Source organism: Sus scrofa, chromosome X (genome assembly GCF_000003025.6).
Source record: "Sus scrofa isolate TJ Tabasco breed Duroc chromosome X, Sscrofa11.1, whole genome shotgun sequence".
Classification (NCBI taxonomy): domain Eukaryota; kingdom Metazoa; phylum Chordata; class Mammalia; order Artiodactyla; family Suidae; genus Sus; species Sus scrofa.
Window position 1 is genome coordinate 89,046,906 of NC_010461.5, and position 14,345 is coordinate 89,061,250.

Below are 14,345 nucleotides of genomic sequence, written 5' to 3' on the forward strand. Positions count from 1 at the left end.
GTATGTATCTTGGACTTCCTGAATCAGAGTCACTTACAGATGTTTAGTAAAATCTTAGATTCTGGTAGCCAACCTCAAGCTTCCTGAAACAAAATCTTTAGGATGCTAGTATCTGAATTTTTGTGAGATTCTGTATGTAATGTTAATGCGTATAGAAGTTTGCATTTATTTGTACTTTTAATTTCATATCTGATTTTTAAAAATTTTAGCAGCCTGAGATCTAAATTTAGTGCTTTCTATGTCTGTCCTAGCATCATATGTTGAGCAGTACATTATTTTCACATCTGTTTCGTATGCCAGCGTTTATAATATAGTAAGTGTGTGTGTGTGTTTAGATCTGTTTCAGGCCTTTGTATTTTGTTTCAAAGAGCTTCCCATTCTTTGAGCAATACCATACTGTTTTAATTATTGTATCTTCATGATGTGTTTTATTGTGATAATAAAAATATCTCTTATTTTTTTATTATTTTCTCCCACACTAAAAAGTTTAAAACGTAACTATGGTTCCATCAGTTTTCTTGCTTTTCAGTTTTCAGGTGACTTTGTAGAATTAAATAGTTTTTTCACATTTTTTTGAAAAATTTTTTTTGTGCTTATCCTCTACTATACTTCTTTTCATTATGGACTTAAGAAGTCCTTTAGACTAATGTACTTAGTTTTTGTTTTACCTGACTCATTGTTCACAAAAATTTGTGTTTTAATATTATTGCTTTGCATGGCCATTTTACCTCTAGATATATTTCTGCCCATTAAAAAATGTTGACGTGGACCTATTTACCTTCTCTCCATAGCCATTTTAAACACTCCCAGGCTCAAGGGAACTCTCTTAAGTTTGATAACTCTTGTTGATTGTACAACTCATTTTCACTTGGTAAATTCTACTGAATCACAGACTGTAAAAGTTGGAAGCTACCTAAAGATGTCATATTGTCTATTTTTATCATTTTACCAAAGAGAATCCTGAATCCTAGCGTAATGGAATCACTTATACATAGTCATCTGGTGAATAAATTCCTGAGGTAAAATCAGGATGTGTTTCTTGTATTTTAGAGCTTTTTCTATTACTATTATCTGTTGTATTATTATTCTATTGTATTTAAGTATTATTTTCATTTATTTTGGGGCTAATTTGTTTGGTTTTTGTTAGATTGGAAGTTCTTAAAGGCAGCACCTAATTTTTTCTACAGCTCATACCCCCAGTATTTTGCTTGGTACTTATTAAGCACCTAATCAGTATTAATAAATGTTGGTAAAAAACAAGTTGTTCCATTAAAGAGATGTCAAATTGGGGCTATTTCTTTGTAGGTATCATGGTTATAACTGTATGAAAAGTGGCATCTAGTGGTTGGTTTGTGTATTACATTTGCTTTTTTTTTTTTCTTGATCTGTGTATATCACTTATTATCATAACCTAGGTGGAATAAATAGATTATAAATTAAATTTTCAAATTTAATTCAAACAAATTTTATGTAATTACCAAAAGTTTTAAGTAGTGACCTTTCTAAAATATAACTACATGTTAATAAAGAAGTGCAAGAAGTTGTAGTTAGTAATTTTTAGAAAAACTGTAAAATCACTTCAGAAATGACACGCAGGAGTATTTAGAGTTTTGTTTGTTTATAACTTAAAGTAGGAGTTGGATATTGATGGATACTGAAAGGTGAGAAAAATAAAGGCAAATCATATAGAATCTTTTCCATATTAAACAACTCCTATTAAGCTATTGTTTTGCATTATTCTCAGGAACTTAACTTGTATTTTAAAAATGTAGAACTCTTAAAAAAGAATGGATATATGCATATGTATAACTGATTCACCTTTCTGTAAACCTGAAGCATTAAAACATTGTAAATCAGCTATATCCCAATAAAATTTTAAGATAGATCTCTTTCAAATTTTTTTTTGTTTTTTATTTTTTAAAATTCATAATCATTGATTTACAAAATTTTGTAAGTTTCAGGTGGATAACCTAATGATTCACATTTTTAAAAGATTATATTCCATTTATAATTATTGTAAAATATTGGCTATATTCCCTGTGCTGTATAATAGAACCTTGTAGCTTATTTTTTTATGCACAGTAATTTGTACTTCTTAATCTCTTACCCCTGTCTTGCCCCCCTCCACTGCTAACCACTAATTTGTGTTCTGTATTTGTGTGTCTGTTTCATTTCTGTTATATTCACTAGTTTGTTGTCTTTCTTAGATTCCACATGTAAGTGATAATATATAGTATGTTATATATGTCGTATATAACACATGTATAAGATACAGTACCTACATAAAAAGATTGAACTCTTAATGAAAGATGAAAATGGCAAGTTACACCATCTTATGACACCCCAAAAGTATGCAAACATATTTACATATAAAACGCAGACGTACATTTTAAAGTCGAATGTTAATTTTTCTCAGATTTATTGCCATTTTGGGTCATCACTATCCTTTACTCCTCCATTAATGCATGTAATTGAGTGTTGATAATATGCACAATATAATTCAGTGAATATAGCCATTCTTGTGAATCAGTATTTTCTAAAATTTGAGTTTTACTTTGGAATCTAGAATCCATGTTTGCACAAAATACTGTTATATATCTTACCCTCTGTTCCAGACATACTGTAATATAATTTTGTCTATGAGATTATCCTTCCCATTAGAGAGCAGTGATGTACTGTCTTTGTATCTCTACATGCACCTAATATAACAAAGTGGCTGGCACATAGCAAGTGATCAATAATTAGTTTTTTGTTGAATTCATTATATATTTTGGAAGGAGCTGTGCCTTACTCATTTTTAGTGCCTAACAAGTTTTCTGGCTGCTAATAATGCTGAATTCATGTTTGATGAGTAAGTCTGAATAAGTCTGTTTAACCTGTATTGTACATGACATGTATATAACAATACTAAAGCCAGAGTGTATAGCCTAATCATCTATGTATAATCAGTAATGGCTACGTGAAAGACTTCTAGTTAGAAATGTCAAGTGCACATCTTTTTACTGGAATAGCCTCTTGCAATATGAGAGATTCCTCCCAACATCAAGCCATTATTGTTTGCTCTTACATTCAAGAAAAGGCGTTTCATCATGAGGGTGATTTCTAGTTGTGGCTGACTAGGTTAGCCGTTCTAACTAGCAGGATGAGATTAATACTTTGATAAGGTTAGGGGAAGGTACTCTAGTAGTGATTGGAGTAAAGGAATGTGTGAACTGTCGGGAAGGAGGCTATGGTGCATTTAAAGTCATATGCTCCCAAGGCTGACCATTGATCAACATGATTTGGTATTTACATCACATAAAGATTTCTCTCATTTGATGAGAAGTATAACCCCTTATTGTACATAAATGCTGAGCTATCTCCATATATTAAATTAATTACCATTTGTTTTTCTGAGCAGTTCAGCTTCATGCCAGAGTCAAGGATAGTTCTGGATGGTGGAAGTCATCTGTTGTTTTCTTGTCCTCTAGGTTCTTATTTTAGAGGAGGAAATTTTTCTGGCTTCAGGACTTCAGTTCCTAATATGAGCGAATAAACTTGTTAGTAGTGATTATTTAGGACACCTGGGCTCTGGGAACAGCATTTGTGGTAAAGCTTGTCGCTGTTAGACACTGAGTTACTAGTGATGAAAGCGTGGAGGCAAAGAAAATAAAGGTGGTACAAGGTAGTATTACGCATTTTATGCTCCGCGATTGCTCATGAATGCAAATAAACAGGAACCTCAAGGAGTAGGCATCCGTGGCTAGTTGCCAAGGTCTTTGCTAATATAGATTGAGAGGTAATTTCTTACAAGTGATGTTAGGAGAGAAAAAGAAGTCCTAAGAGCTGCTAATCATACTTCAGGGAAGTTTTAGGGATTTCATTTTCATTTGTAAAAAGACATTTTTTTTCCACCGGCAAACTGTAAAAATTCTATTTTCTCATTTTGAAAAGTTCAAACAGACAGGTATACAATAAAAGATGAAAGCGTCCCCACACATTAGCATTGTTTACAATTTAGTATATATCCTTTCAGATATTTTTCTGGCCAGTTTTATCCATTTGGATTATTGAATTCTGTTGAGCTGTAAGTGAGAGGCTGGTTTTCAGGTTCATTTTTAATGATCGTCCCCCCCCCCTTTCTCTTCCTTATAGGCTTGCTCTGGGTGTTCTCCAGGATCAAAGTGTGACTGTGGTGGAATAAAAGGAGAAAAGGTAAGATATAAGATGAGCCTTAAAATCAGTGACACATATGTATATATTTAAAACAGGGCTTCTAGAACCTCAGCATCTACATAAATGAATTTAACTATATTGCTTATTTTAGATTGCTGGAAGGGTTAGACTGTATCTCAGAGATTAACAAACATATTCTATAAAAAGCCATACAGTAAATGTTTTAGGCTTTATGGGCCACCTAGGGTCTCATATTTCCCTCCTTAAAAAAAAAATAACCCTTTAAAAGCATAAAAAATTAGCTGTGGACTATACTAAACAGGCTTCTGATTGCCATTGGCATGAGAGCGGCGGTCGGCCATCCTCAGATGAATCTGGTTGTAATCACTGAATGACTAGGCAAAAGAAGGCAAAAACACTTAAACCAACATTTATCAGGCTACTAATCTGTGCTAGATATCATACTAGGCGATTTCATGGATTTTTATCTAATCCATGTAAGTTAATGTTTGGTGCATTTCTATATTTCATCTCACTTTTTCCACAGCAGCATCCCTCTTATATAAATAGGATGATTACAAAGTAAAATATTGGTGATGGTTAAATAGCATAAACCTAGCCACTATGAGTCAGTGACTGACACTGAAATTAGATTAAAAAAGGAATAGTAAATCGTGGCCTATAAAGAATTGTAGGAAAGTGATCTTTCTCCACTCTTTGGGGCTCAGTACATTTTTTTCTGGTTTTTTCTTTGTTTTTTAAATGGCTACACCTGTGGCACATGGACATTCCCGGGCCAGGGATCAAATCTGAGCTGCGTCTGTGACCTGTGCCACAGTTGCAGTAATGCCAGATCCTTAACCCACTGCTCCAGGAATCGAATCCGCAATGCCACAGAGACAAGTCAGATCATTTATTTACCCACTGCATCACAGTAGGAACTTCCTCAATAAATATTTTGAGTGAATCAGTGAATGTTACTAATATGAAAAGCTCAAGAGCACATTCTATTTAGGCACATCGAAGGTACGCTGGCATATTAATGTTACAGAATGCAAGTCCTATGCCCAGTGCATAGTGAGGCCAAACAATACCAAAACATTGGCGTTTGGAGCAGAGAAAGGTACATTGAAGGGCCATGCAAGGAGCTTGGGATTTTTAAAGGCATGGGCCACCCAACTCCTTGCATGGCCCCGCAATAAACCTTTCTCTGTTCCGTATTCCGATGTTTAAGTTTATTTGGCCTTACTGTGCATAGAGCAAGTGGACTTGTGTTCCGTAATACTGCATCGGCTCTGGTCACTGGTATGGCATGAGTTTGATCCCTGATCCAGGAACTTTCACATGCCATGGGCTCAGCTGAAAAAAATCGTATTTAATAGTCCTGGAGTAAAGAAATCTGTTTGTTTTGAAATATTGTATCTCTAAGCTCTATGTAACTATTTAACCCACTTTCCTTCTAACAGAATACCTGTTGATAGTAACTGAGGAGTGTTTTACAGAACCCCTATTTGAATAACATTGGTTTGAGGGGAATAGTTGTACTAAAAGTACTTTCTGTGGTGGTAAAAAGACCAAGAGGGATTCATTTCTGATATTAGTAGAATGACTTTTATTAGATTAACTCTTCTTGAGATAAGCAAACACCCTGGACAAAATATAACAGCTGTTTAATAGCACAGGAGCGTGACCAAAATAGGAAAAAGGCTGAGAGGATGCTACCTTTTAAAGAAGGGTAATACACTGGGCAAGTTTACACTTAGGTGGCTTTTCTCCAGGGTGTGCCCTTCTGTGTGCATGGGAAAGGATGGCAGGAACCCAAACAGAAAACCAGCCTTTAGTGGCTTGAGAAATCAGAATTAAGGATGCTAGAATATCTGGAAAGTGATGGGTGATATGCTAGAATGGAGGGAGCCCCAGAAGGGAGAGCCCAAAAGTCTCCTTGTAAATGTCACCCAAATACTTGGTTGAACCCTGAGCTTTGTATGTATAGGGGAAGATTCATACAATTGAGCAAAAAGGAACAACTGAAAGGCTGCAGTAACTGAACATAAATTTAACTGCTGTCCATTGAAAGGAAAACAAACTTTTAAGTGTTAGTTCAGCTGGGTTAGCTATTTCCTAAAACAAAAGTTAATACTTTTAAGAGGGAGATAAAATAATCCAGGAAGTATACATAATAACTACAATGTCCAGTATACAGTTAAAACTTACTAGACCTGAGAAGTGACCCATAATCAAGAAAAAGAAAACAATCAATGAAAACTAACTCTGAAATAATACTGATGTTAGAATTTTTAGACAAAGATTTAAAGCAGATGGGATAAATATATTTGTTGATTTAAGGAAAACTCTGCTAATAATGAGTGAACAGATAGAATCACAACAGAGCACTGGAAACTAAAAAAAAAAAAGGAAATATACATTGAAATGTAAAATATAAGAAAAAACTATTCACCATTTGAGTTTTTAAAAGCACAGTGGAGAAGACTGAAGAAAGATGGATAAATAACTTTAGAAGCACACATTACCTGAAGCTAACTAAATGAAACAAAATATGAGTAGCTCTGTATCTACTAAGGAAATTATTAAACTCTTTCCACACAAACATAAACATTTTACTCCTGAGGTTTTTACTGGTGAAATATATGAAATGTTTTTATGTAAGAGGAATATCAGTCTTGCATCAACTCAGAAAATGGAAGGATAAAAACTAGTGTCCAACTAATTTTAGGAAACAAATATGCCCTGTTACCCAAACCAGACCAAGACAAATTACAAAATCAAAAAACTATACCTTATTACCATAGATGCAGAAATGAGGAACAAAATTTTAGCAAATTAGATCCAATGGCATATAAAGTAGATAATGTGTTCTTGCCAAGTAGGGCTTATGCAATGAATGCATAGTTGGTTTGAGTTATAGTTTTTGAATTATAATTTTGTCTGCCTAGATACCCAGGGGCGGGATTGCTGGATCATAATGGTAGTTCTTTTTTAAAAAACAAAACAACAACAACAAAAACCATGTTCTTTAATTTCTACAGGAACTAGTCTATTTTGCTCAATTTTCTTTTTTGGGGGGGTTATTTTTCTATTATAGTTGATTTATTTTGTTCTGTCAATTTTTGCTATATACACACACATACACACAAATGCATTCTTTTTCTCATGTTATCTTCCATCATCTTCCATCACAAGTCACTAGATATAGTTCCCTGTGCTATACATATGGTAGTTCTATATTTAGAGGTATGAAGTACCTCCATGCCATTTTCCATAGTGGTTGTACCAGTTGACATTCTCCACACTCTGTAGGAGAATTCCCTTTTCTTCACACCCTTTCCAGCATTTGTTATTTGTAGACTTATTAATGATAGCCATTCTGGCAGGTAGTTTTGATTTGCATTTCTCTAATAATTTGCAATGTTGAATATCTTTTAATGTGCCTGTTGGCCATATGTATATCTTCTATGGAGAAATGTCTATTTAGGTATTCTGCTACTTTTCAATTGGACTGTTTGTTTTCTTTTGTTGTTGTTGAGTTGCATGAGTTGTTTGTATATTTTGGACATTTGACTCTAACCCTAACCCTATAATTCAAAAAGATGCATGCATACGTACATTCCCAGCTGCACTATTCACCATAGCCAAGACATGGAAACAACATCAACGTTTATGGACAGCTGAATAGATTACAAAGATACGGTACATCTTTGCAGTGGAATATTATTCAAAATACAAAAAAGAATGAAATAATGCCATTTGCAACAACATGGATGCAGCTAGAGATTCTCATACTAAGTGAAGTAAGTCAGAAAGAGAAAGACAAACACCATATGATATCACTTCTATGTGGAATCTAAAATATGGCACAAATGGACTTATCCACATAGATAGACCACATAGATATAGATAGCTACTATCTACATAGATAGACATAATAGACACATACATAGAGAACAGATTTGTAGTTACCAAGGGGGAAGAGGGAAGGAGTGGGATGGACTGGAAGTTTCGAGTTGGTAGATGCAAACAATTACATTAAGAATGGATAGGCAGTCAGGTCCTACTATATAACCAAGGAGACTATAACCAATCTCTTGAGATAGACCATGATGAAAGATAATATTAAAAAAGAATATCTATATATGTATAACTGAGTCACTTTGCTGTTTAGCACAAATTAGCACAACATTGTAAATCAACTATAATAAGAATAAAAAATTTTTAATGTAATTCCCTGCATTAAAAAGCTAAAAATTTTTTTAATAATCCACTATATAATTATCTCAAAGATGCAGAGAAAGTATTTACCAAAATTCATCATCCATTTCTGATAAAAACTCTCAGCAAACCAGGAATAGAACAGATTTCCTTGACCTTAAGGAGCATCTACAAAACCCCTCTAGATAAAATTACATTCAATGGAGAAAGACTACATTCCTTTCTTCAAAGATCAGGAGAGTATCTGCTCTCACCATTTCTATTAAACATTGCCAGTGCAGTAAATAAGAAAAAGAAAAGGAAAAGCATCCAAACTGAAAGGAAGATGTAAAATTGTCTCTCTTTTTATTTTTTGTGGGTGAACAATACTAAAATGCTTTAAAACTTGTGAGTGTGGAAAGATCACAGAATAAACAAAACCATTAAGATAAGATCAATAAACAAAAATCAAGTTATATTTCTATATTCTAACAATGAAAATTAGGAAATTGAAATTATACAAATTCCCTTTGCAAGAGCATTAAAAATTTGGGAGCTTCCACTGTGCTACAATAGGTTAAGAATCCAACTGCAGTGGCTCAGGCTGCTGATGAAGTGTATGTTCAATCCTGGCCCAGCACAATGGATTAAAGGATCCGACCTTAACACCAACAATATGATGCACAAGAGAAAAGGCTAATAAATTACTTTTCATCAAAATTAAGAACTTAATCCTTTCCTGAAGATACTGTTAAGAGAGTGAAATGTCATGCCACAATCTAGTGGAAAATATTTACAAATCATATATCTGATAAGAATCTTAAAACCAGAATATATAAACAGATCTCAAAGATAAATAATAAACATCCCTAAATAAAAATAAATAAGCAAAATTTCAAAAGATTTTAAGACTCTTCCTAAAAGAAGATACATAGATGGAAAATAAACACATGGAAATTTACTCAACATTATTAGTCAAATATATAATAAAGCCATTATGAGATACCACCATAAACCTATTAGAATGTGTAAATATTAAAATATAACCATACCAAATATAAACAACGATGTGGAGCAACTGGTGTAAATCTAGAATGATGCAAACAAATACTTTGGAAAATAGCTTGACAGTTTTTTCAAAAGGTAAACATAAACCTGTCATATGACCATTCCTAGACAGTTAGCCATGAGAAATGAAAGCATATGTCGATACAATACTTGGACCTGAGTTCATGGTAGCTTTATTTGTAATAGCCAGAAATAGGAAACAACTTAACTGCCTTTTTTAAATTTTTGGCCGCACCTTTTGCATGCACATGTTCCCAGGCCAGGGATTGAGTCCGAGCCACAACAGTGACCATGGCAAATCTTTAACCACTAGGCCATCAGGAAACTCCTCAACTGCCTTTTTAACAGGTGGATGAATCAACATATTCTAATACAATTGACCCTTGAGCAACAAAAATTTAAACTATGTGGGTCAGTAAATGCATACTAAAATACTGTGCAGTCTGCAGTTGGCTGAATCCACAGATGCAGAACTGTGGAATTGGTTTGCTGACTAGAAAGTTATACTCAAATTTTTAACTGTGCAGGAGTCAGTTTTCCTGACCCCTGCATTGCTCAAGGGTCAAATATATATATTATGCAATGGAATACTACTTGGCAATACAAAGGAATGAACTATTGACACATCTCTAAATTTCAAAATATTTATGCTGGGTGAAAATTTATATAAAAGAGTATATTCTGTATAATTGCAGTAATATAAAATTCCAGAAAGTGAAAATTAGTTTATGGTGCTAGAAAGCAAATCAGTTACTGACTAGGGGTATAGATAGAGGTATTATAAAGGAGGACCAGGAAATTAAAAAGAAACTATTCATAATGTTCACATTAATTTGTTGTTTTTAGTTAAAATTTTATTTTTAGAGCAATTTTAAGTTCACAGAGAAATTGAAAAAGAGATACATATTTCCCATATATTACCTGCCACCACACATAAATACACATATAGCCTCCCTGACTATCAGCATCCCCCACCAGTTGGTGAACCTATATTGATAGGTCATTATCACCCAAAGTTTATAGTTTACCTTAGAGTTAACTCTTGGTCTTATACTTTCTGTGTGTTTGGACAAATATACAATGACATGTATCCATCATTATATTGTTATTATACACAGTATTTTCACAGCCCTAAAAAATACTCTGTGCTCCACCTATTCATCTCTCCCACCTCTACCCCCTGGCAACCACTGATCTTTTTACTATTTACATAATTTTGTCTTTCCCAGAAACTTCATAGAAGTATTTGGTATGCAGCCTTTACAGACTGACTTCTTTCACTTAGTAATGTGCATGTAAACTTCCTTCATGTCTTTTCATGACTCGATAGCTTGTTTCTTTCTATGCTGAATAATATACCATTGTCTAGATGCACCACAGTTGATGCATTAACCTACCAAAAGACATCTTGCTTGCTTCCCAAGTTTGGCAGTTATGAATAAAGCTGCTGTAAATATCTGCATGCAGGTTTTGGGGTGCACATAAATGTTAAAGTCCTTTGGGTAAATACCAGGGAACATGATTTCTGGATTGTGTGTGAAGAGTATGTTTAGTTTTGTAAGAAACTGCCAAATTATTATTATTTTTTTTTGTCTTTTTGCCTTTTCTTGGGCCACTCCCACGGCATATGGAGGTTCCCAAGCTAGGGGTCTAATCGGAGCTGTAGCTGCTGGCCTATGCCACAGCCACACCAGATCTGAGCCACGTCTGCGACCTACACCACAGCTCATGGTAATGCCGGATCCTTAACCCACTGAGCAAGGGCAGGGATCAAACCTGCAACCTCATGGTTCCCAGTCAGATTCGTTAACCACTGCGCCACCATGGGAACTCCCTTTTTTTTTTTTTGCCAAATTATTTTTCAAAGTGGCCATACCATTTTGCATTCCACCACCAATGAATGAGAGTTCCTGTTGCTCCACATCCTTGTCAGCATTTGGTATTGTCAGTGATTTTGGCTGTTCTAATGGATGTGTAGAGATATTTCATTTTTTTTTAATTTGCCTTTCCCCACGGCATATGATATGAAATATCTTTTCATATGCTTATTTGCCCTCTGCATATCCTTTTTAGTGAAGTGTCTGTTAAAATCTTTGGCTTATTCTTAAATCAAGTTGCTTATTTTTTTACTTTTGAGTTTTAAGAGTTCTTTGTCTATCTTGGATAACAGTCCTTTATCAGATATGTCTTTTGCAAATATTCTGTCCGAATCTGTGGCTTGTCTTCTCATTCTCTTGACATTGTCTTTGCAAAGCAGGAGGTTTTTTTATTTTCATAAAGTCCTGCTTATCAATTATTTCTTTTGCAGATTCAGTCCTTGTTGTGATGTCTAAAAAGTCATCACCACACCCAAAGTCATCCAGGTTTGCTCCAATGTTATTTTCTAGAAATTTCATGGTTTTGTGTTTTAAATTTAGGTCTCTGATCTATTTGGAGTTAATTTTTGTGAAAGCGTAAGGTCTGTGTCTAGAATATTTATTTTTTGCATGGAATGTCCAGTTGTTCTAGCACCATTTGTTGAAAAAATAGGGCAGTTGTTTTTGAGTGATATGTTCTCTACTTTGTCACATATGTGACAAAAATTTTCAAATTGTGTACTTTAAATAAGTGCAGTGTATTGTTTAATTTTACCTGAATAAAACTGATTTTTAAAAGTAAGTTTAACACAGATCTAATAAAGCATGCACATTCTTCCAAAGGAATACGTCCAAATGCATAATACTAAAACAGAATTTGCTAGACTCCTGATGTAAACAAGAAATTAGTGAGTTGATAACCTAAAATTCATGTCACAGTCAAATAATACCTAAACAAAGTGTTCCTCTCTACCAGTTGTGTCAGCATTTACTGGGAACTTGTTAGAAATGCAGGCTCTTAGGCTCCATAGTTGTCCAGCTGACTCTCACTCTGGGGTATGGCCAGGTAATATTGTTTTAGCAAGCTGTCCAGTGGTTCTGATGCAAACTAAAATTTGAGATCTTCTGACCTAGATTATCTCCATTTTGACAGTTGCCAAAGACCCATATTTTTGTTCTAATTACATTCAAATATTTCTTAGTGCTCTATAATTATAAAAACAAAATAGAAATTATGCAAAAGGAAGACAAAATTGCCTAAATTGTATATAATTATAAAACCCTTATAATTGCCTTACCTAATTAAATCATTATTTCCATTTGTCCTTGCCCATATGTTTATATAATTTTACATTTTATAATATTATAATCCAAAATAATTTTAATTGTCATTGTAACAGTTTGTCCTAATTTTTATTTTTCCTGTCCTTAGAAATGCAATATTTTCCCTGTTAATTTTGTATCTGCCTTCAGAAACTGTTCTTTTCTTTTCTTTTTTTTTTTTTTTTTTTTTTGGTCTTTTGTCTTTTTGTCTTTTTGTTGTTGTTGCTATTTCTTGGGCCGCTCCCGCAGCATATGGAGGTTCCCAGGCTAGGGGTTGAATCGGAGCTATAGCCACCGGCCTACGCCAGAGCCACAGCAACGCGGGATCCGAGCCGCGTCTGCAACCTACACCACAGCTCACGGCAACCCCGGATCGTTAACCCACTGAGCAAGGGGCAGGGACGGAACCCGCAACCTCATGGTTCCTAGTCGGATTCGTTAACCACTGCGCCACAACGGGAACTCCTTTTTTTTTTTTTTTTGTCTTTTTGCCTTTTCTAGGGCCGCTCCCGTGGCATATGCAGGTTCCCAGGCTAGGGGTCGAATTGGAGCTGTAGCCATTGGCCTATACCACAGCCACAGCAACACCAGATCCGAGCCACATCTGCGAACTACACCACAGCTCACAGCAATGCCGGATCCTTAACCCACTGAGCGAGACCAGGGATCAAACCTGCAACCTCATGGTTCCTAGTCGGATTCATTAACCACTGTGCCATGATGGGAACTCCCAGAAACTATTCTTAAAAAAAGTTTTTTTTCAGAGTTCCTATTGTGGTGCAGCAGAAATGATCCGACTGTTATCCATGAGGATATGGATTTGATACCTGGCCTCTCTCAGTGGGTCAGGGATCCTGCATTGCTGTGGCTGTGGTGTAAGCCAGCAGCTGTAGCTCCGATTGGACCCCTAGCCTAGGAACTTCATATGCCGTGGGTGTGGCCCTGGGGGAAAAAAGCCAAAAAAAATTTTTCTTTTCATTCCCAGGATCGCATAACTTTCTTATTGTGAATGTAAGATGCCCTTCTTATGAAATTGTAGTATTTTTATGTGTACTTTTTACTCACAAACTAGGTTTTACTTCTACATAAATCAGTCTGTTATCCTTTTTAATAGTAGCTTGTGGTAGGTAAGCTAGCTTTATCACAAAAAAGTTATCTTTTGTATAATTTCTTTTACCCCTGGATATTATTTTTTTCTGTATATTTGAGGGAAACACATGCCATAAATTTTATATAATCCATTAAGGAAGTTCATTCACTGAATGAATATTTACAGAATATTTGCTCTCTTGGACACTAAGAATATACATTAAAGAGGAGAGCCTAATTGATTAGATGAAGAAGTAATAGAGTGGAGTCAAGATTATTATAAATTTCTGGCTGAGGTATCTGGCTTGTGTTATTTCCTGAAACAGGTAAGATGGTAGATTATGAATTTAATGTGGTTTATGTTGTTTGTTTTTGCGAAAATTATACCATTTTTCTTTGCCTTAATTCTCCATCTATAAAATGGAGATAATAGTAAATACCTCATGCTGTCATTGGGATGATTAAATAAGATAAAATACGGAAAGAGTTTAGAATGAACTCTGGCACACAGAAAACACTCAATCCATGTTTGCTATTATTGTCATTGCTGTTGAGTGTTAGGTACCTGTGGGATATTCAAGTGGAGATCTTTAAGGCAGGTGGCCCTGTCAGCCTAGCTTTTAGGAAAAAAATATGTTGATATTTGTG

General features: G+C 34.7%; 1 protein-coding gene across 3 annotated transcripts in view; it reads left to right on the plus strand.

Annotated features, from left to right (window-relative positions):
* COL4A5 (collagen type IV alpha 5 chain) overlaps positions 1 to 14,345 on the plus strand; it is a 224,470-nt gene that overhangs the window by 88,069 nt on the left and 122,056 nt on the right. For all 3 annotated transcript variants that reach the window (XM_021080779.1, XM_021080778.1, XM_021080780.1), the window contains exon 2: positions 4,135 to 4,194. In XM_021080779.1, coding sequence (XP_020936438.1) covers positions 4,135 to 4,194 — 60 coding nt within the window. The remainder of the gene's footprint in view (positions 1 to 4,134; positions 4,195 to 14,345) is intronic.